The sequence below is a fragment of the Cladophialophora bantiana genome, assembly GCF_000835475.1.
Source record: "Cladophialophora bantiana CBS 173.52 unplaced genomic scaffold supercont1.14, whole genome shotgun sequence".
Taxonomy (NCBI): Eukaryota; Fungi; Ascomycota; class Eurotiomycetes; order Chaetothyriales; family Herpotrichiellaceae; genus Cladophialophora; species Cladophialophora bantiana.
Genome location: NW_015971588.1, coordinates 261009 through 280626, shown reverse-complemented (window position 1 = coordinate 280626; position 19618 = coordinate 261009). Strand labels below are relative to the sequence as shown.

The window sequence follows — 19618 nt, the reverse complement described above, 5'->3', positions numbered from 1 at the left end:
CGGTACGAGACCATTTAGAGCAAAAGTACGGAGTAATACGAGTTCAGTAGCAACCCAAGAGAGTAATGCAATGAAACAAGGAGAATGAAAATACAGTCTGGCGCTCAACACATCATTTTGGACTGTATTCAGGGTATTTCGGTGGCGCACAGCCATCGATGACTTGACTCCGTTATTCCTTTTATAGTAGATGAGTGGTTGAGTGGCTGCTGCTGATTCTCGCTTGAGGCGACTTCTGGTCCTCATGTGAATTACCCGTTCTTTTGGCCACGGGAATGGGTAATTGTCAACCCGATAGGCGATTTAGCGGCCCACGCAAGCGATATTTGGCTCCAGCGGATATATTGGTCTGCCCATGTGCTGTGTGGAGTGTGTGTCAATTGCCGTCCAAGTCCAGTTTTGATGTCAATGAGTCTTCGACGTTGGAAAGCGAAAATTACAGTTTTTTTCGTCGGCCGTCGACGCTACGGGCCGCTCCTTCCGAGTCTAGTTTGTCCTTGTCGCCGCTTTAGCTAACTTATCACGTGATTGTGTGACGAAGTGGCACTAGGCCGAAATAGTCTACGTGTGTCTTTTGAAGCCGTCACAATGTCATTTGAAGTGGACAGAGTCTCAGTTGTCATCTCATCTCTGTCCACCTCGTACCATCATATCAGTCGAGGAAGTGAACTAAGACTTATAAGATTGGGAAATACCGATTCAAAATCCTACACTTGGCAGCAATCATGGCCCTCCCCATGCCAGAGCCCACGGTCCCGCCGCTGCCGCTTCTCGATTACAAAGTCCTCTCTTTTGACGTCTACGGCAGTCTCATCGAATATAAAGCCCTTATTCTGGACTCGTTTCAACCCCTCCTCTCACGTCTCCCACCGTCGTCACCGTTTCTCAATTCCAACCCGTTAACCACAACGGTTCCTGACTCCGCCTCCGTGGGCTCTATTGAGTTTCTGAAGCTGTTTCAACGCAAGGAGGACGCCATTAAGCTTGAGAAGCCCGTGAAACGATTCGATGAAATTCTAGCCGAGATATGGAGGCGGATCGCCACGGAACTAGGTGTTCAAAGTAGCGACGACGAAGCAAGAAAATTTGGAAGCGAGGCTGTGATTTCCGGATGGCCGACGTTTCCGGGAACTCTGGATGCATTGAAGCGACTAAGCAAGCGCTACAAGCTTGTGGCACTTTCGAATATCGATCGCTTTGCCTGGGACATCACTGCAAACTCGGCCGCAAGTTGCCTCGGAGAGGTAAGTTGGTGGAAAGTCTTCAATGCAGAGGATTTCGGCGACGACGCGACTCGCGCGGATGAGGCGAAACTGGAGACTCTCATCCAGTATTGCACCGACCACGGCGTGAAGAAAGAGGAAATCCTTCATGTTGCACAGAGCCTTGGTCACGATCAAGCCCCTGCAAAGAGGTTGGGACTGAGTTCTGTGTGGCTGATTGGGGATGGGCCCAGATGGGGAAAGGAGGCGGAGAGTAAAATAGCACTGGAAAAGAAGTTGGTCGGATACGCGTGGAGGTTTCAGAATCTGAAGGAATTTGCGGATGAGGTCGATAGGGTGGCTAAGGGGTAAGGGTTGACGGACCTGCAAGCCTCGTCATTGGGAGCCATTGACAGTAAAAAGATTGCATCGTCAAGAGTTGTTAACACTATATCGTATGTGGCGGTAGCACGAGGAATTGGTCGTTGTCTGATTGCGCACCCATATACCCGCAGGATCCCGACTCCGAACGGTCGACGCAATATACATGTATAAGCCTGTCCATGTCGTTCCAGGATTTGGGACTCGATGCAATATGCCCTGGCTCGTGCAGTTGTCTGACGTATCGTCGGCGCGCCTACTGCCCTATTAGGATAAGACGATTATCTAAGGGATGAAGTCGGCAATGGTGATAATTGGATAGAATGAGGCCTTCAAGCACGCCCCAAGCCAAGACCATTACAAAGGACGCATACTTTACGAGCCTCGTCGAAGCTACGGACAACCTGATTAATCATCTGGGAAGTATATTTAAGACGCCGAAATCCTCCTCTCAGCTGCGACAGGAACACCAAATCTCCCAAGATTATCGTGTATAGTATCCAACCATGGCAAACCAGACAGCTGTCCTCCTCATCGACCCTTACAACGACTTCCTCCATCCAAAGGGTAAACTGAACCCTCGATTGGCGGAGAGTATTGCCGCCACGGGAACTATCCAGCATTTGCAAGAATTTGTCGCAACGGCTCGCAAACGCAAAATCCCCATTTACTACTGCCTGCATCAGCAAACGGACAAGCACTCCTTTGAAGGCTGGTCCATGATGAACTGGTCACTGGAAGGTCTCGGAAAGAACTTGGTCTTCGAAAAGGGTTCGTGGGGTGCAGAGGTATACGAGGGTTTAGGGCCCAACCCAAATAATGGGGACGTCGTCGTCTCCAAGCATTGGAACTCGAGGTAAAATAATCCTGCGACTGTGGTATGTAGTCTAGTTGGCTGACGCTGTCTCGACTGGGCGAAGCTCTTTCCACAATACTGACCTGGACTATCAACTGCGACAGCGGGGAATCCGTAACCTGGTCCTCGCCGGCCTCGTGACCAATACATGCGTCGAAGCGACAGCACGGTACGGATATGAACTGTGAGTTGTCCCTGTGCAGTGTTTAGATGCAACCATGCTAATGCTGGCTGACGCAGTGGGTACAATTTGACCATGATGTAAGTAGAAAGTTCTACCTGCCCACCTTCTTGTCTGTCTTTGAAGCCTTGAAACTAAGAACCGGTACAGCTCGGACGCGACAGCTGGCTTCAGCACGGAGCAGAAGAACGCGGCCACGCAGTTGATCTGGCCATTGTTCGCGAACAGGATCTTGACTGTCAGTGAATGGGTTAAGAGCCTGGAGTAACAGCAAAAGTGTCAATCGATAGACATTGATTGAACTGGCTCTAGAAAAGAAATTTTCGTGGCAAATTTGGACATGTCTCTCGCTGTCCGAGGTTCCTCTCTCATATATACGTCCAGGGGCAGAGCAGTAAATACAGCCTTGCGGACCATGATTCGCTCTTGCCTGGCGCGCTGACTGCCCACTTGGGCCTAGCGCTGGAATATGCTGACAAGGGGTCTTAACATACTCCACACTTTTGCATTTATAAGTCCCGCATGTGTCGCCTCCCATTCGACCCGGATGATTACTAAACAGGCTCTCCCTTGCGACTATTGATATCAAGTGCCAAGCAGACCTTTTCTATTCATCTCCCGTCGCCCTCTCTTCCTCTTTGGAACAATGAACAGTTCACCGGGGACATCGCGGCGTTGTGACGAGTGTCGCCGAAGACGCAAGAAGGCAAGTTGTCTGGTAGACACACCATGTCGCGCGTCACCGTGGCTGATACCATATCGACAACTAATAGTGCGGTCTCGAGGAACCCGAGTGTCACCGATGTGTTTCTAGGGGCCTCAAATGCAGTGGACCTAACGCCGACCGCATCTACATCCACCGAAATGCAGAAAACTTCCACGCGCAATCCCATCGTGGCGCTCTCCGGATCGCGATGCAGCGGCGAACTGCCCACCGTGCACCTGACCCAGCACCTGAAACACGGCCCGTGATGACAGCTGCCACGCCTATCGATGTTCTCCAGAGCCTAATCCGGAGCACCCAAGCCTCTCTGCTAAGAGCCAGTGCGTCTCTAACAGCAAAACCAGTAGAGTACTTCTACTCGACAGTGCTGGACGCGTTCCAACCGAAGAAACACCTCGGCGTCTTCAGCGGCGATAGAGTGCCATTGCCGTCGACCGAGGGCGATTATTCGAGCGTGGCGATATGCATCCGCTCGTTGCTGCCTCTCGCACAGCAATCTGAAAGGCATATATTGGACATGTCGATATTCAGCCTCCTGACTATGTATTTGAGCCTCCTGGTCAAGGACCCGAAGTTGACAGAAATGGCCCGCTCTGCATACACTTCAGCGGTTCGCGAGTTTCGCCTGTTCATCGGATCTCGCTTCCCTGCGGAGTTGGCGTATCCGCAGACGGGCTACTGTCAGGTTTTTCTCGCTCTATCTACAGCGCTGCAGCTGTTCGAGGTATGTACGGTCTCAACCGCTCCACCGATCCACTTCTCACGATGTGATTGTTGGTGGTTAACTCGTTCCAGTACGTGAATGATATGGGAGCGACTCGGTCTGGCTTTCTGACCCATCACGAGGGAATGCTCAAACTCCTCCAGCTATCCGGACCTGAAGTATACCAATCGCCTTACCTGCTCCAGTCGTTCTCGGGGCTCCGTGGTATAACTGTAAGCGGCTTCTGTTGTGACATTCTGCGTTATAGTCCCAACGTCTCGTACTGAAAGCTACAAATTGCAGATATTCGTCGCTTTGGAGAAGAGACGTCCTACCTTCCTGTCCCAGCCTGCATGGATATACACGCCATTCTTTTATCGCCCCAAGACAAGGAGAGAAATCCTTCACGATATCGCCCTAGAGATTCCTGCATTATTACGTCGTACGGACGACCTTCTCTCCTCACTCGTGCAAAGACCCGATGCAGATTCGATTGAGGCGACGCTTAAGGCAAGCGATCTCATCCAGGGGTTGATGGCAGCCCAGCAGCTTGTTGCGGATTTCGCAAGGGTTAAGTCGGATCTCGAAACATGGCTCTATGACTTCGAAAAGTCACACGCCGCAACCCCCCTTTACTGGAACACAGATAGCGTCATGGACAATACCAATTCCTACACGGATCCAGTGTGCATACCGGACCTGCAAGACCCAAGGTACCAGCTGAGATTCCAGGATGGTCAGAAAGCAGGGGCATTAATCTGCTACTGGAGCTTTATGCTTGAACTGCTGATGAGCTTGATTGACGTACAGGCCACCGTTTCCACCATGGCAGGAGCCCTAGAGCCAGTCGCCTGTACAAAGGACAGCATCACGGCCATGTGCAAGGACTTGGACGCAAATCGCTCGGCGGCGGGCAAAAGTGCCTTCCTCATCATACAGTCAACACCGTACCTGAAATGCTGCCTGGAAGGGGTCTTTGTGACCCAGTCACCGCTGAGCCTTGTCCGGAGATATTTTGCCAGACAACAATAAGGTGCTAAGGTTGATAAGCTTCGATTGATCAGGACTCAGGTCCTGTGAAACGCTAAAGTTAGGGGTAGATCATCTGCGGCCTCAGGACCGAGAGACTGAATGGATCGCCCATGGGGCCGTATTGCTCGATATTCTTGAAGGGATCGATAAATCCTTTGGGTCTAATTTGCAGGGAATTTTCTGTATACAGACCGAGACGGAGCGAGGACCCATCTGCAAGATGACATACCAGGATGAACATGGCGTCTTTTGCCAGGGAGGGTTCCCGTACAACCGCGATACTACACAGAAACGAACGAGGCAATGAAACCTGGCGAGGCCGCGAATGGAAAAATATCTCTCGCTGGCATGCCAATATGTCTCAGGGACAGCTTTGATCTCTCCAACTCTGAACTTTGCACTGTCCTTGGGGAATTCGACACCAATGCGTTGGTAACTGTCGTCACGCAAGATGGCGTGCAATCTGCCTTGGCTGAGGGTCGAAGCCAGCTATATGGGTAGAGCAAGACGTCCTAGCGGCGCAACTCTCGACTGTATCATCCGATCTGGCCGATGACAGAAGTACGTGTCCACAATCCGCTTCAGATAGATGCCCACCCTTGGCTCCGGTCCGCCCTGGTATTGGCCGTAACAGCGCAGATTCAGTATCTCAATTCCGTCACAGTAGAATTGAACTGCGGTATTGATCTTGACTCCACGATCGGGGCGACTGATCTCGTCACGAAAGCGGCACTGATCTTCAATCAATGTAATGTTACCGCATTTCCGAAATTCGACAGGCGAAGTTGCAAATGTGCCTGGGCGCGACGATTCGGTATCGCTTTGACAAGCAAACAGTGACAAATCAGTGGTCTTCTTCAAAATCTCTTCTTGCAGTCGGAAAAAAGTCCCGATGCCTCATCCGTATATCAGTGGCATGTTGACGTCAAATATACCTAGAAGACAATAGGCCAAGTCTTCTACTCGGGTAGTTTTTTGATCCGCAGCCCAAGACGTTCGCTTAGCAAGAGGAATCGTTGATATTGCGTCGGGTCCCGCGAGGAAGTATTGATGTATACCGGTGATGGCTGCAATATCTGGACTGAGACTCTTTTTGGTGCCAGTCAGATTCAAATTTTTGTCATAAAACAGCAATATTGCCAGGGCGATGAGTTCCTGTAGCGTCCACCCCCTTGTGAACCATTTGCACTTGCGAAGATCCTCAGGCCGGTAAGATAGCCCTGTCATCGGATCCTCAGGCTGGCTAGACAGCCTTGTCATCAGGTCGGAAAGAAAAGCGTAGCAGAGATTCGCATTCCTGGACCATCGAAACATTGAATCTACAGCTTCACTCAGCTCAGCGCTCGAAGATTTGTCGATACAACAGGTGTCGACCCAAGCATTTGGAGACCATGACCGACTGCCAAGGCACAGACGGCTTGAATCTTAGCGAAACCTCTCTTCCCCCTAGCGACAGCAAGGCCTTTCATGTCTTCGAAAGTAACTTCGTCATCTTCCCAGGTGTGCGAGAAAATGGCGTAGCGTGCTTCTGCCGGCACCGGGTCATTGAAGAGCTCTAGCTCGAGTGTCTGCTTGTTGATTAGTCTCGTGTGGTGCGTCACTCCTCAACGAAAGATCAAGATTCTCGGTGGACTAGGTTATGTCAACGACGACTTAGCTTTCGATTGCTTTGTCGTCTCAGGAGGGTTCGATTGACCATCAAGGTGCTCAGCTTGCCAGCTTCAGCAAGGTAGCCTGAACTTGATCCCATTGCAAAATTCGTCTGCTAGAATGGAGGCTATTAGGGAACGATGAGGCGCGTTGGGCTGCAGTGCTTTGAGTGCTTCGCATACCTAGCTCACTAGGTAGTTGATGGAGGTGGCTTGGGACTACCAAGGCTAGGAGGCTGCCTTCTTGGCCGTCCCAGTCAAGCGTCAACCCAACAAAGATCTCGATATCTCTTTGCATAACTGCAACGTGGCTAGTTTTCGTCTCTCTTCAATCAATGTCACCGAGTCCAACGGAATTGGTGTTGATTGGCCTTGCGATCGACTCGGCGGCGTTGTGCTTATTGAAAATCGTCGACTCGTTCAGGACTTCGTCATCTTGACATCAACCTGCTCGTGTCGATTCCTTGGTCAGTAGAAAGTAGGTCATGCCCGGCCTGGGAATGGAAACGGACTCTGGAGAGGTCAGAATTCGACGCAGAGTATCGCGATAATATATTTGTATATATCTCACACAGTACGCGTCAAAACGATCCTCCTGAGTCTCGACAAAATCGAAGTCCCATGGAGAGGAAATAGAGGAAGAAAACAGAAACAATCATCTCCATCTCTGCTGCCTACGTCAAGTATATCCAAGCGAAGTCCGCACTCCCTTGTTGGCACGCCGACTCCTTCTCACAGCCGTCCCGTCCTTCTGCTTCGGATGCTTCTCCTCGTCTTGCTGTTTAACTTGCTGCTCGATCTTTGCCACCGCGGCCGCGACTTTGCCGCCATCTTTGCTTGTGGCCGTCGGTTGTCCCTGTCCTCCAGCATTTTCAGCGGCATCTTTGGTCTTCTTCTTGGCCTTGTCGACCAACTTGCCAACCGATGCTGTCGACTTCCTAGTCACGTTTCGACTCTTCGGTTTCGACGTCGACCCCGTTACGGAGCGCTTCTCAACCTTTGAGCCCTGCACGGCGGATTTTCTCCGCTCGCCGCGTTTTGGCTGGTTTATTGGAGAACCACTGTCCGGTATGGGGGGAAGGGCCGGCTTGACTCGAGACACGGCGGGGCGGTAACTAACGACAGAGACTGGTTGGGAGGTCGGTGGCGGAAGCGAGAGCTCTCGGCCCAGGTCCCCTGGCAAAATTGTTCCGGAAGCGTCTCGCATTCTAACATCCACATCTGTGCCTCGCCTGGAGAACGGAGATGGTGTGGATGAGCGGACCACATGTGCGGGCGTCGACTCGCGTGCCCGGTTCCGCGGTGGGAGTTCGGGCTCGACACTGGGTCGGATGTACTCTTGGTTCGGCGGCAGCAGCCCGAGCTCTATACTCTGTTGAACATAGTCTTGAAGCACATCTGCCGCGTACGGTGTCGAAGGAGTCGATCCGGCAGGAGGACGTGGAGTATCTGGACGACTTGGGGTTATCGAGCATTGCCGACCGAACGCTGGCGTTGCTGCCCGTGGCATTCCCAGAACCGAATCCTTTCGACTGAATGTCGGAGTATTTATCTGCGGTGACAGTCCATGCGTTGGATTTTCGATCAATTCTGTGAGTTTGGGGGGCGGTGGACGATATTCCTGTCTCGGTGCCCAACTTGTAGCGCGACGGAATTCAGCAGGCTCCTCTCTGTGCAAGGCCCTGGGCTCCAATGCAGACTCTTTGTTGCAACACCTGCAAGCTCCGGAAGGGCAGGTACAGTCTCGAGCGTCTCTGCAAAGGCAGGGTTGAGTAGCCGGATGCTGTTCATTGTGCGGTTCTGCTCCATTGCGCACCGAATGCACCTTATCACATTCGCATCTCCTAGCCGAACAGGAGCAAATACTACCATGTATGCACCGGCAGGCATGCGTGGCATTTGTAGCTGTTGTCGTGCGCTGGCCCCCGATGTAGAGTTCGATCTGCGGCAATGGTTGAGACTGTGATTGATAGTCTGCGGCTTGTTCCTGATATACTTCGAGCTCGGCGAGATCTCCGTCGTTTTCACAGCCCGGATGCTCATCACAACCGGTGCACGAATATTGATCAGGTTGACAGCGACACGTCTGACCGGTTGTACCACATCCGCAGTGTCTGATGGGTTCCACAATCCGATGCCCATGCTTGCTGCAAGTAGCACATTGACACAAGCCTGGAAGGCATGAACATTGCTTCTTGGGGTCTCCGCAGCCGCAGGTCTCGTCACTAGAATGCTCTTCATAGCGCCATTTTCTTTCCGCCTCGGTCTTTAATTGCCTCGCTTGCTCGATGTGGTCGCATCCCAAGCATTCGCAATATGAAGGATGGCAAAGGGATTCCGACGTGGAGCACCCACATGAACAATCGTGAACGTCCTCACGCTTTGTGTCTGTTTCCTCCCGTTGTCCTTGAAGTTGTTCGCGTTGTTGTGAGATGCTTTGCCATGCCGCTTCGTTGTCATTGGAATGCCACCCGTTTTCTGGTAATTGCCTGCGTGGCACCTCCTCTTGCGTTGCTGGGTGTCTTTCGTATCCTCCCTCACCGTGGGCCGGCTCCTCGGGTTCGTATTCTGCTTCGGACAACGAGGCACTCTGCTGGCCTTGGAGCTGTCGGCTGGGTCCGCAAGCGGAAGGCCGGTCGTGACCGTGATGCGATATAGCGTCTGCTGGACTTTCGCCTGCTGTTTCCTCAAAACGACTCTGTAGCATCGAGATCTCGCCCCCGGCGTCACTGCCTTCGAACAGTGAATCGATGTCCGAAGATCGAGTCTGGGGAGCCGTGCTGGAGACGACTGGAGAACCTGAAAAAGCCGGGCTGTAACTGAGGTCATTGTTTTGCTGGCTCTCGTTCCACCTGGACCTATTGATATCATCTGAGTACTGTAAAGCCATCATAGCCCGTATTTGTTCCTGACGCATGCTTGAATCCCACGAGTATGGACCGCATACCCCGGTGCTAGGGCGCTGCGCTTCGTTCGAGTGGGGTATATTGTTCGACTGGTCGTGCCGTAACTGCTCTAGTTCCTCAAGCCACAACGACGGCATCCTGATTTTTCTCCAGGTATCTTAACCTGAACACTTTCCTGACTGTTCCCTTCTTTACTCTTCGTCACCTCCTGTGCGCGCCTGATCAATATATCATTGAAAGTCCGCGGACTCGACTCTGTTGCCGTTGGGATAGGACATGTGCAAACAACATACCATGAAAGAGACTGAACCTTGATGCAATCCATTGATTCAAAACAATTACCAAAATAACTGACTCCATAGTAACCTTGGTTCGGAGGTATGTGCCTGCAAAGGATCAAAGAATGTGACTGTTCAGTGGGCAACAAAACGTCGCATTCCACGAAGAAAGTACACCAGCACTTTAAGGCTACTAGCGAGCTGCGTGCATCGGAGGACATGGCGCACATAAAGTGAGTAGATACAGGTTCTCGGTGACAAGACACTCGGTGCTGCATCTGAAATCCGCAAGAGAAACGAGCATCAGCAACCCTCATCTTGTCAGAAACAACAAACTTGCTCTTGGAATTTGCGCCGCAAGTAGTTTGGGGAAAGCCAATGCAGGCGAGGCTTGTTCGTTCAACAGACGATAATGCTTGATTCGAAAGTCGCCATCTCGACTTCCAGCTAAACAGCTTCACCGATAGCAGTTTGCAGTAGTGTCTCGTTAACGGATATTAAATCAAACCTGCATCGACGGTGTCACCAGGTTCCAAGTCGTTCCTCGCAGCAATGGCTGTCCATCGCAAGCAATCTCCCCAGTACATCCCACCAACTTTAGTCCATTGATCAAGACCTGCCTTTTTCGCATCCCCGTCCGAAAATTCGCCTGCTTATGGTTAGCGGAGAAACTCCCCTCAAGATTGTGCACGAACGTCGGGGGACTCACATTTGCTAGCTAGCTTGTTCAAAAACGAATCCACGCAGTCTTTCAGGCCATATTTCTTCATGGAAATCCCCTTTCTGAGGGAACTGGACGCCGATGGACACCCATTTTCGTCGTATGCAACAGCAAGTGTCAGATTATAGCCCATTTTCGAGTTTCCAGTCGAGCGGAAGAGCTCACATTCTCCCGGCGATACCTGACCGAGACTCGCCGCATCATCTGCGAATTCAGATCCTTCGTAAAAAACGATATTGTCGGCAATTAGAGTCTGGCAAAACTGCCGGATTGGGCCTGAATCCATTTGGAACGGCGAGAATTCAACACCGTGGATCCACACTGTTGGACTGGGAATCGCACTTGACGCTTTGAAACTGACCGGAGTAGCACAATTCACCACACCGGCCTTCGCTGGGCTTGTAGTGGTAGTGAACGCAGTCCAGTGGGCGCAGTGTGAGGTTAGCTCGTCCCTGGGAGCGGGAGTAGAAGTGACGGTTTGGAGACCCCATGGGGCTGTACAGCTTGCACTACCAAAAACGGCCACTCCCTCACAAGTCCGTACGTAGACTGCGGTGTAGCTTCTAAGGGTCGTTGTGAGTGTTGCATGCCCGCCGGAGCCGACAGAGATTGGCAGAGTCGAAGTTGTTCTGCTCACTAGCGAAACCCCTGATGTGCCGAATGTCCAGGGGCCACCTGCGCCCGACGTGGGAAGTGACGAGACCAATGTAGACGATATCAGTACTCCTCCTGAGAATACCTCGCTATACACATTGCCGTTGTCATCCGTGGCCGCTACCGTGAAATCCCGTAGGCTGCTCGGAGTTGTGATAGGAGGGTTGGAGGCGGTGACATGAGAGCTGGTACTGGTCAAACTCTGGGAGGTCAATGTTGCCGAATGAGACGTGCTCGGAAAGATGCTCGAGGTGGTGTTGCCCATGGTCTGTGTGGTATTTGACCCGAAGCTGAATGTACTGAACTGAACTGTGGCGTTATCGGGAATAGGAGGAAACTGAGTAATCCACGAGGCAATCTCAGCTGATATGGACGGATCATACCACCAGGAATTAGCCGTGCAAGCCGGAGCTATTGCCGAGGAGTTGAGAGTGGTGGTGGTAAGTGTATTTGTTCCAGAGCACTGTCTAACGGTCGTGCATTCGGTCGTGCACGATTGAGTGGCAGAGACAGTTCCATTTGAGCTCAGCGTCCAGCAGATGTCTATGCATGAAGAAAATGCTGTCGATGAACATGAACTGGACGAACTGGACGTAATCGACGAACTTGGCGAGTTCGTCGTTGGCTCATTCGATGGATTTGCTGCTGGGTTGGTCGTACACGGCGATGCTGTACAATGGATCGTAGGAATGGTCAAAGTTGCAGAGGGCAGAGGAGGAATCGGAGGATGAATGGGAATCTGCATTAGTTAGTTCCACATGATAGAAGGTCGCGGGCTGAAATTTGGAATACGTACCGTGGGGATTGGGAATCCATTGAAACCCAGATTGTTGCATGGTAAATGGCATTTTAATCCCAGCATTGAAAAGATGCATCCAGCTATGGATCCTACCCAGTCGAGGACATCACCACAACCAGGTTTGCACAAAGGGCCGACACAAGCCCAAGCCCAGAACGGAAAGTCAACGTAGCCACCCTGAATACTCCGGGTGCTGTGTGAAAGCGTAGCAGTCCATGACATCGACGTGGTACTACTGCCGCCGCTCGTTCTGGTCACGCCTTGCTCAGAAGTAATACTCCATGGATTCGGTGTATTTGTGTCATAAGAGAAGCCGGTAGGGAGCGCAAGCCAAACGCCAGATTGTCCAGCAGAAGTGGTCACGGAGCAAATCCAGCCATCGCCACAACTCGACCCTGACGGCTTTTGGGCGTAACATAGTGGGTCTGCAAGCCAACAGAAGGGACATAAGCAGTTGACGGTGCTGGCAACCACGACTGTTCCTGCAATCTCCGTCATGCTTGACTCCCCAGAGATTGACAAGGGCCAGCACCATGGAGCAACAGAGTACGAGCCGGATGCGGTCTCGTTTGTGTAATTGTAGCCACATGACATTTCGCCGAAGAGTGAAACCGTGGGCAGGGGTCGAGGTGGGAAAGGAGTCACCGTGATTCCAGCCAGGGAGCCAAGCGTCCCACTGAGAGATGAGCTCGACGCCGGCAGAGGGAGAGGGATGGAGGTACCACTGGAGGAACTTGACCCAGGCACAGGCGACAAATTGAAAGTAATGCTGAAAGAGGAGCTCTCCCTGGCCGAAGTCGGATGCGCCGATTCACCAAAAGATGATCTTGAGCCTGATGGAGACTGTGTCGGTGAGCCTCTAACAGTCGACGACGACGACACTGGGGCTGGAAGAGGAACACTGGAACCAGCAATCTGGATCGTTGAGGACCCTTGCACGATGCTGATGGTTGTGCGAATGACCGTGACAAATGTCGTTGAAGTTAGATCGATCGTGGTGGCGAATGAAGAAACGACTTCAGAACCAGCAGCAGTAACATTGCCAGCAGAAAGTGAGCTCACAGTTGATAAGGTCCTATTCATGGTTGGTCCCTGTGATGACAATGTCTGTGAAGACATTCTGCTGTTCCGTGAAAAAGATTGAACCATGCTCAATGTGCTGTTTGCCGAGAAGGGCGGAACTATGCTCGATGGTGTGACTGGCTGAGAAAGGTTCGATTCCCTTGTAGCAGACCCTGTTGCCCGAGTACTGAGCTGACTTGACTGCGGGACAACAGACAATGAGCCTCGAGAGGATGAAGACATGGTTCCAGAAGGGAAGACCGAGGCCATCTGACTGGTGGATGTCCCGTTTGTAGAGCCACTAAGCGAAGGGTGATTTAGCATCGAGGAGGTCATGCTCCTAATCGACTGCGTACTAGAGACATAGGAAGCGGACGAAGACATGGTGACAGATGGTGCAACTCCTGTACTTGTTGTCGAGCCAGAGGGAGTTGAGCCCGAGTTCGACGAAGTCTGCGAGGTGAATGCGCTGGAGCTCGATGTACTCGCGGGCGTCTCAACCGACGAAGTCACTGACGAAGAGCTGACGCCGCCATGAGTCGAGACAGAGGAACTGGATGGAACAACGGGGGCATTGCTTGTCGGACTGCTGGCTATGCTCCAGTCTCCCCAAGAATGCGGACCTGGCCACCTCGTTAGTGGACAATTTTGGACATTTTGGGAAGACCTACCAGGATGGTGAGAGTCATTGTCGCAGGTAGGGCAGTCAACATGTGCATCAGCACGCTTGATGTCCGATCCGAGTCGCGCAGCTTGGGCTGGGTGGTTGAGGCTGGCGACCAGGCCGAAGACGACCAAATGAATGAAACGCGCCATTGCGGCAGGTCAGCGAATGTGGAACTCGGGCTGAGAATATGGCCTTGACAATTATTCAAAGCTCACGGACTGCGGATGAGATGTCGGACATGAAAGGTCAGAAATCCAAGAGATGCAGGAGAGACAAATCTCGCCCAACTGTCCACCACCACGGCGTGCTGAATCAAAAATTTCCACTCCCTGTCACTGAGAATGACGGGTGAGTGAAGATGAGGAGTAACGACCGGGCTGCGCGTTGTTGGTGGCATTGTAGTGAAGACTTAATGAAAGAAAGGGAACTGTCACTGAGGGTGCTTGAAGCAATCTTTGCTCTCGCCCAAGCGGTCGCCGTCGCCTTGAGCAGGTCAGCGTTGTTTGCTGTGATCTGAAATTTCTGTCAAAGGCTTCCACTACCAGTAAGATTCCCGTAGTCTTAGTGATGTGTTCCGAGTGAGTTGCTTCGGTCTCTACGTTAGTTTCGCCCTCCAGACAGCTCAGTTTCCAGACTCAACACAGAGGCAGTCTCACCTGTGGTCAAACCAGAACATCATTACCAAGGTATAACTCACATTGGGTGACTGAAATCTATAACTAGCGAAGAGAGTTGCCTTCATTATTACCCCAGCCAGTGATAGCGTCAATGGTCAGACTGTCCTCTGTCTTTATAAATGAACGTCACACGTCGCGGGCCTTGATTTCAATGCAGAGCTTCTGACAGTCGGTAAAGAGTGGTCAGGAGTCGACTGACACCAGCGCGTTAACCACGACGGAACATGTTGACTGGCCAACATGGTTGAGTATTCCATCATGCACATACCAGAGCAGTTGTCAGAAGTCGGCAGAGACCAAAGTCACATCTCGATCAACGGTAGAAGAATCTTCCGAAGTCACAGCAAGTAATCAGAAGTCATTTCAACGCGAAAAAGCCAGACAACTAGTGACAGTGCACGGTACAGGATGGAGGATTCGGATTTCCCCGAGACTCCCACTACGCGTATCACTTTCGTGGGCGTTGGAACTTGGGAGAACGAGTATCATACATGGCTCCTCCATTTTCATGCGTGAGTATGAATCTTTCCAATCTTCCCCGCACTCTTTGTCCCTGTTCTTTTGTGGGGAACCTCAAGGCTGACAAGTCTCTCGAGTAACAGGAGCGAGAATGGGGCTTCGGCAGATGCATTCGAAATGAACGGAGAATTGCCGAATGCCTGGTCTGGGGTGTTTCGGTCCATACTCCACAAGATATAAGACAAGATGGTGGCCTTGCTGTCTGCTTTTCGCCCGGCCCAACATTTCTTAACCAACGCTCAAGGGTTGAACATTGCGCTTCGGTTTTGCCTTAGCCGACACTATGCCTGGGCTTCTTCTGACACCAGAGACCGAGTTCAATAAGATCCAAATCAAGAAGCTGCACCCAACATTCGCGGCTGAGATTGAGGGCGTTGATTTCTCCAAGCCAATTCCAGATGATGTGTTCAGAGAGATTCTCGCCGCATCTGCAAAAGTAATCCCCTACGAATGACTACCCTGCTGCAAGTTTCCAGACTCTGACCCCTTCATAGTATGGCGTGATTGTGTTCCGTAAGACTGGGCTTGACGACACAGGGCACGTTGAATTTTCTCGCCGATTCGGCGACTTGGATGACATCAGACCGTACATGACCAACGGGAGGAAGCCACGATATGAGTACTATGAGCTTTTTGATGCTGGCAATATCGACCCCGATACCAACACTGTTCTGTCGCCAGATAGTCCACGTGCCCAGTACAACAAGGGTAACGCCCTGTACCATGTCGACTCGTCATTTAATCCACGACGGGCATCGTATTCGATTCTGAAGGCGCACGAGCTTCCACCGCCCAACACTGGTGGTAATACCGGGTTTGCCGACACAAGGACGGCATTTGATGAATTGGACCCGGAGCTGAAGGCTGAGCTCTTGGAAAAGAACTATGTTGGGGCCCATTCTCTCTATTCGTCGCGCAAGAAGGCAGCACCAGATTATTTCAAAGACGTCGACGTGACCAAATTTCCGATGCACAAACATCGCATTGTGCAGAAGCATGAACCTTCAGGTCGGATGAATTTATACATTGCCGCCCATATGGACCATGTCGTGGATGTCCCTCCGGAAAAGTCGAAGGAGCTTATGGACAAGCTTATGGCGCATGCGACACAGGACAAGTATACCCTAAGCATTCCATGGAACGACCCTGGGGACTTGATCATCTGGGACAACACGTAAGTCAATCATCGTACACTCAGCGAATCTCGATGGCCTTCAAACGAGCACCTGGTCGGCAGCGAGGCTAATTCGATGTTTAGCTGTGTTATGCATCGAGCTGAGGGCGGATCTTTCGCCGGAAAATACCGAAGAGACCTGAGGAGGACCACGGTCCATGATGACAGCCCTCAAGCTTGGGGTCTCAACAGAGAAGGACAGGATGAGAGACCGGGCTTCGTATTGTATAACTTATAAAGCCTCCTCCAAAAGACCTATATTGACTGTCAACAGCTTCAACCAGAATCTTCCAGAAACACGAGCATGACAGACGTGGAGATAGCAAATGAGGCCGGTGCTCCGTAGAGATGCAGAGTTGGTGTTGAAAGCAGTCAGTACTGGCTCGCTGGGCAGTATCTCGCACTCGCAAGGCTGAAATCGAAGCCCCGAGCGGAGGTCTTGGCAGATTACGTAACCGCAACTACCGAGAGTGCCACCAAGAGTCCCTTTTCATGCCTTTCGCTCTTATCCCGCATTGTTACTTGGAGCCTTTTCCATTCAACCTCATAACTCCACACATGCATTGCAATTTCTTCCCGTAATCCCAGTCGACCCAACCAGCACACTCTAAAGACAATCTCTGGGCGATTACTCCACGCACCCAGTCCGTATATTTCAGAGCCAGTGCTGTTGGCAGATCCCGAGTCCTCATTGCATTCCCCGCCATTGAGGCATAAGCAGGGCTCCGCTGCGCCCTCCACGATGGCCAACATAAATTGGCGCACTATCAATGTCGACGCCTACGATCCTGACTCTGCCTTGAACTTCCCTCTCTCCACTCTCCTCCCAGCCAACCTGCCCGCACCCTCCACATCCTCTGAATCCGCACAGATAGGTCAACAGGTCCGGCAACTCCTCCGCGCCGGTGACAGTGTGGGTGCCTTACAATCGGCACTGGAGACCGCTCCTCTAGCAGGCGACGAGGGTGCAAAGCAAGTCCATCTCACCACTGTCTTGGAAGTGCTACAAGGAATCAGACAGAGCGATGTCAGTCGGATATTGACGGAAATCCTGAAACAGCCGGGTGGGACGGCAATGGGAGATACCTTGATGAAGTACATCTACAAGGGCATGGCCAGCGGGAGCGGTACAACCAGTGGAAAAGGCGTGAGTCCGCAGGCAACGGGCACGGGCTTCAGTCAGATACAAGCGAGGAATTTTGGGGAAGGCGGAGGTGGTCAAGTTATGAGTGTCTTATTGAGCTGGCATGAGAAGTTGACAGAGGTTGTGGGCGTTGGTGGGATTGTGAGAGTCATGTGCGATCGACGAACGGTATGAAGCTTACGCCAATAAAAGCTACCTATATACAACTTCAAACTACATGTCATGGGAGGAGGTGACGGGCGGGTTGTATACCCCGGTGGCATGCTGAAAAGATCTCTGCCCCGGGCAGATGCAAAAGACATAGACGAATGGACAACGCGGTGCTCGATGCAATGGCCCTTGGGTGAAAATGCAGATCATTTAGGGACGGGGGTATTTCTTCGAGCACCTGGTTCATATCAAGTTGTTGCTTTACTGTTAACAGTCGACTCTTCCGATGCCGAGGACCATCCAGTAACTCAACTCTCGCTTCCCATCATCCGCCTCTTCCCCGTCTTCGAGCACCTTCTCCCTATCTCGTTTCCGTCTCTCTACAATACCAGCAGTCTCATCCTCGGTAACAGTCCACTCTAGCCTCACTCTAATGGGAATCTCAATGACATCCTCGTCCTCTTCCAGTTCCTCACCCTCATTTCTCAGAATGCTCGCCGGGATAATCTCAATGACCACGCTCGCCCAGTTCCGACCATGGTCGTACAGTTTGCCGGCGATCTGTTCTCCGCCCGCTGTGTTGGCACTGGCCGTTGCTTGGCTCGGAGGGTTGTTAAGAGCGTCGTCCCAAGCGTCGCTGTTCTTCCCGATCTGAAACTGTGGACACAAGATCGTGACTCGATGTCCATGCTTTCCCGGCGTCAGGCTGGGGCTTCCCAAACTGACATTCACATCATCAAATAGCGGATTGCGTAGTGTCATGATGAACTGGACAGGTTTTGCGGCCGCAAGGACAACATCGCCTCCATCAGGTCCTGCAGGGGACAGGCCACCAGGGACTGGGAGCGGTTTAATGGTCACAAAGGGGATATAGCTGAGCGCTATCAATTTGATGCGGTATCGTGCAGAGGAGATTTTCAGTTCCGGCCGAGTGAGAATGTGTTTACAGGTTGCGCAGCGCTTGGATCGTTTTGTACGCATCAGTGTGGGCATAGGCCTGAGCTCCGAGACTGTGCGTGCTCGGGGATTGCCGATGAAGGGAGGGTTCTGGAAAGTCCTTTGTGGCATGGTTGTAGTTTCGTCGTATTCGCAGGGTGTAGAAGCACGTGGGTCATGAAGCTTGAGTCCTTCACTCGCTGTCCGAGCCTCTCGCATGATTGTAAGCTTTTGTCGAGCCCGTTTAAGCGAGTTTTCTCTATTGGTGTAGATGTTCATGATACGTTGGAGTGATGATGGGGAAGAGTAGGCCATGTCCAGCGCAGATGTGGGAAAGCCGGCGTCAGTTGCTGACGATTCGGCGATTTGGTCCTTGTAGAATGTCTTCAGGGCGTTGAACCTTGACGTCGGATCTAGAGCAGGTTGTGACTCGGGTTGCTCTTTGGCCTCCACAACCTCCCCTATTTCCTCAAGAGATAAAGGGGGTCGGGACAGTGAAGATTTGCGTGCCGGATCATCTTGGTACGGCGGTGATTTCAATGTGGAAATCTTTCGTTTGCCCCCATTTGCCATGTCATCAAGCTGACCGCGGACACCAGTCGCCTTGTCGAGCTTGATACCAACATCGAGGGTGCTCCACATGCAGTAGTTGCAGTTGAGGATGAAAGGTCCGTCTTTCGCGTCGCCGATGGAAGTGGTAATCATCTGGGATGTGCATATGGGACAATGAAAGCAATTTCGAGGACACCTGTTCCCTTCACTCCTCACCATGACCCTAGGACTCTCAAAGAGGCAGTCTGGGCAGTAGGTCGCATTGATCTCTTCGGTCACGCAGCGAGGGCATTTGATCTCGTGGCATTCTTCGCAGTACAACAAATGCTCTGGGGGAAACAGAGAAAAGGCAGAACGTGGATGTCGCGGGTCAAAAGTCTCTTCACCGTCTTGGACTTGCTCAAAGTCAACATCGCGCGAGGATCGCTTCGACTTCAATGCTCTATTGGAAGCATCGGAACAGGGGCAAGAGACGAAAGTGTAGGGAAATGCCACCGCCATGGCGCCGACCTGGGCCCAATTTGCGGTCAGGAGCGGCACAATTTTATGAAAAAAACACGCCAAATAGGATGTCGCCTTCAATCTGATCTGGACGAGAGAAAATACCGACTTACCTTCTCTTCGCCTTTTAGAGAGCTGGAATTATTTCTA

General features: G+C 51.9%; 8 protein-coding genes across 8 annotated transcripts; 5 read left to right on the top strand and 3 right to left on the bottom strand.

The window, feature by feature from the left end:
* Positions 1–725: 725 nt before the first annotated feature.
* On the top strand, positions 726–1574 carry Z519_08900 (uncharacterized protein; the record flags this gene model as incomplete). The annotated part of the gene is made up of 1 exon (XM_016766627.1): positions 726–1574. The coding sequence occupies one exon, from the start codon at positions 726–728 to the stop codon at positions 1572–1574; it is 849 nt and encodes a 282-aa protein (XP_016616925.1).
* Positions 1575–2089: 515 nt separating this feature from the next.
* On the top strand, positions 2090–2888 carry Z519_08899 (uncharacterized protein; the record flags this gene model as incomplete). The annotated part of the gene is made up of 4 exons (XM_016766626.1): positions 2090–2439; positions 2504–2623; positions 2680–2700; positions 2771–2888. The coding sequence occupies 4 exons, from the start codon at positions 2090–2092 to the stop codon at positions 2886–2888; spliced, it is 609 nt and encodes a 202-aa protein (XP_016616924.1).
* A 646-nt stretch (positions 2889–3534) lies between these two features.
* On the top strand, positions 3535–5079 carry Z519_08898 (uncharacterized protein; the record flags this gene model as incomplete). Its single annotated transcript, XM_016766625.1, has 3 exons — positions 3535–4068; positions 4140–4280; positions 4351–5079. The coding sequence occupies 3 exons, from the start codon at positions 3535–3537 to the stop codon at positions 5077–5079; spliced, it is 1404 nt and encodes a 467-aa protein (XP_016616923.1).
* Positions 5080–6410: 1331 nt separating this feature from the next.
* Z519_08897 (uncharacterized protein) lies at positions 6411–9771 on the bottom strand (the record flags this gene model as incomplete). Its single annotated transcript, XM_016766624.1, has 4 exons — positions 6411–6647; positions 7465–8349; positions 8469–8953; positions 9084–9771. 4 exons carry the CDS (start codon positions 9769–9771, stop codon positions 6411–6413), a joined length of 2295 nt encoding a protein of 764 aa, XP_016616922.1.
* A 638-nt stretch (positions 9772–10409) lies between these two features.
* Z519_08896 (uncharacterized protein) lies at positions 10410–13964 on the bottom strand (the record flags this gene model as incomplete). Its single annotated transcript, XM_016766623.1, has 4 exons — positions 10410–10561; positions 10622–12026; positions 12084–13771; positions 13820–13964. 4 exons carry the CDS (start codon positions 13962–13964, stop codon positions 10410–10412), a joined length of 3390 nt encoding a protein of 1129 aa, XP_016616921.1.
* A 1330-nt stretch (positions 13965–15294) lies between these two features.
* On the top strand, positions 15295–16531 carry Z519_08895 (uncharacterized protein; the record flags this gene model as incomplete). Its single annotated transcript, XM_016766622.1, has 4 exons — positions 15295–15447; positions 15506–16185; positions 16270–16405; positions 16460–16531. 4 exons carry the CDS (start codon positions 15295–15297, stop codon positions 16529–16531), a joined length of 1041 nt encoding a protein of 346 aa, XP_016616920.1.
* Positions 16532–16927: 396 nt separating this feature from the next.
* Positions 16928–17503, top strand: Z519_08894 (uncharacterized protein; the record flags this gene model as incomplete). The annotated part of the gene is made up of 1 exon (XM_016766621.1): positions 16928–17503. The coding sequence occupies one exon, from the start codon at positions 16928–16930 to the stop codon at positions 17501–17503; it is 576 nt and encodes a 191-aa protein (XP_016616919.1).
* Positions 17504–17746: 243 nt separating this feature from the next.
* Positions 17747–19468, bottom strand: Z519_08893 (uncharacterized protein; the record flags this gene model as incomplete). The annotated part of the gene is made up of 1 exon (XM_016766620.1): positions 17747–19468. The coding sequence occupies one exon, from the start codon at positions 19466–19468 to the stop codon at positions 17747–17749; it is 1722 nt and encodes a 573-aa protein (XP_016616918.1).
* Positions 19469–19618: the final 150 nt, after the last annotated feature.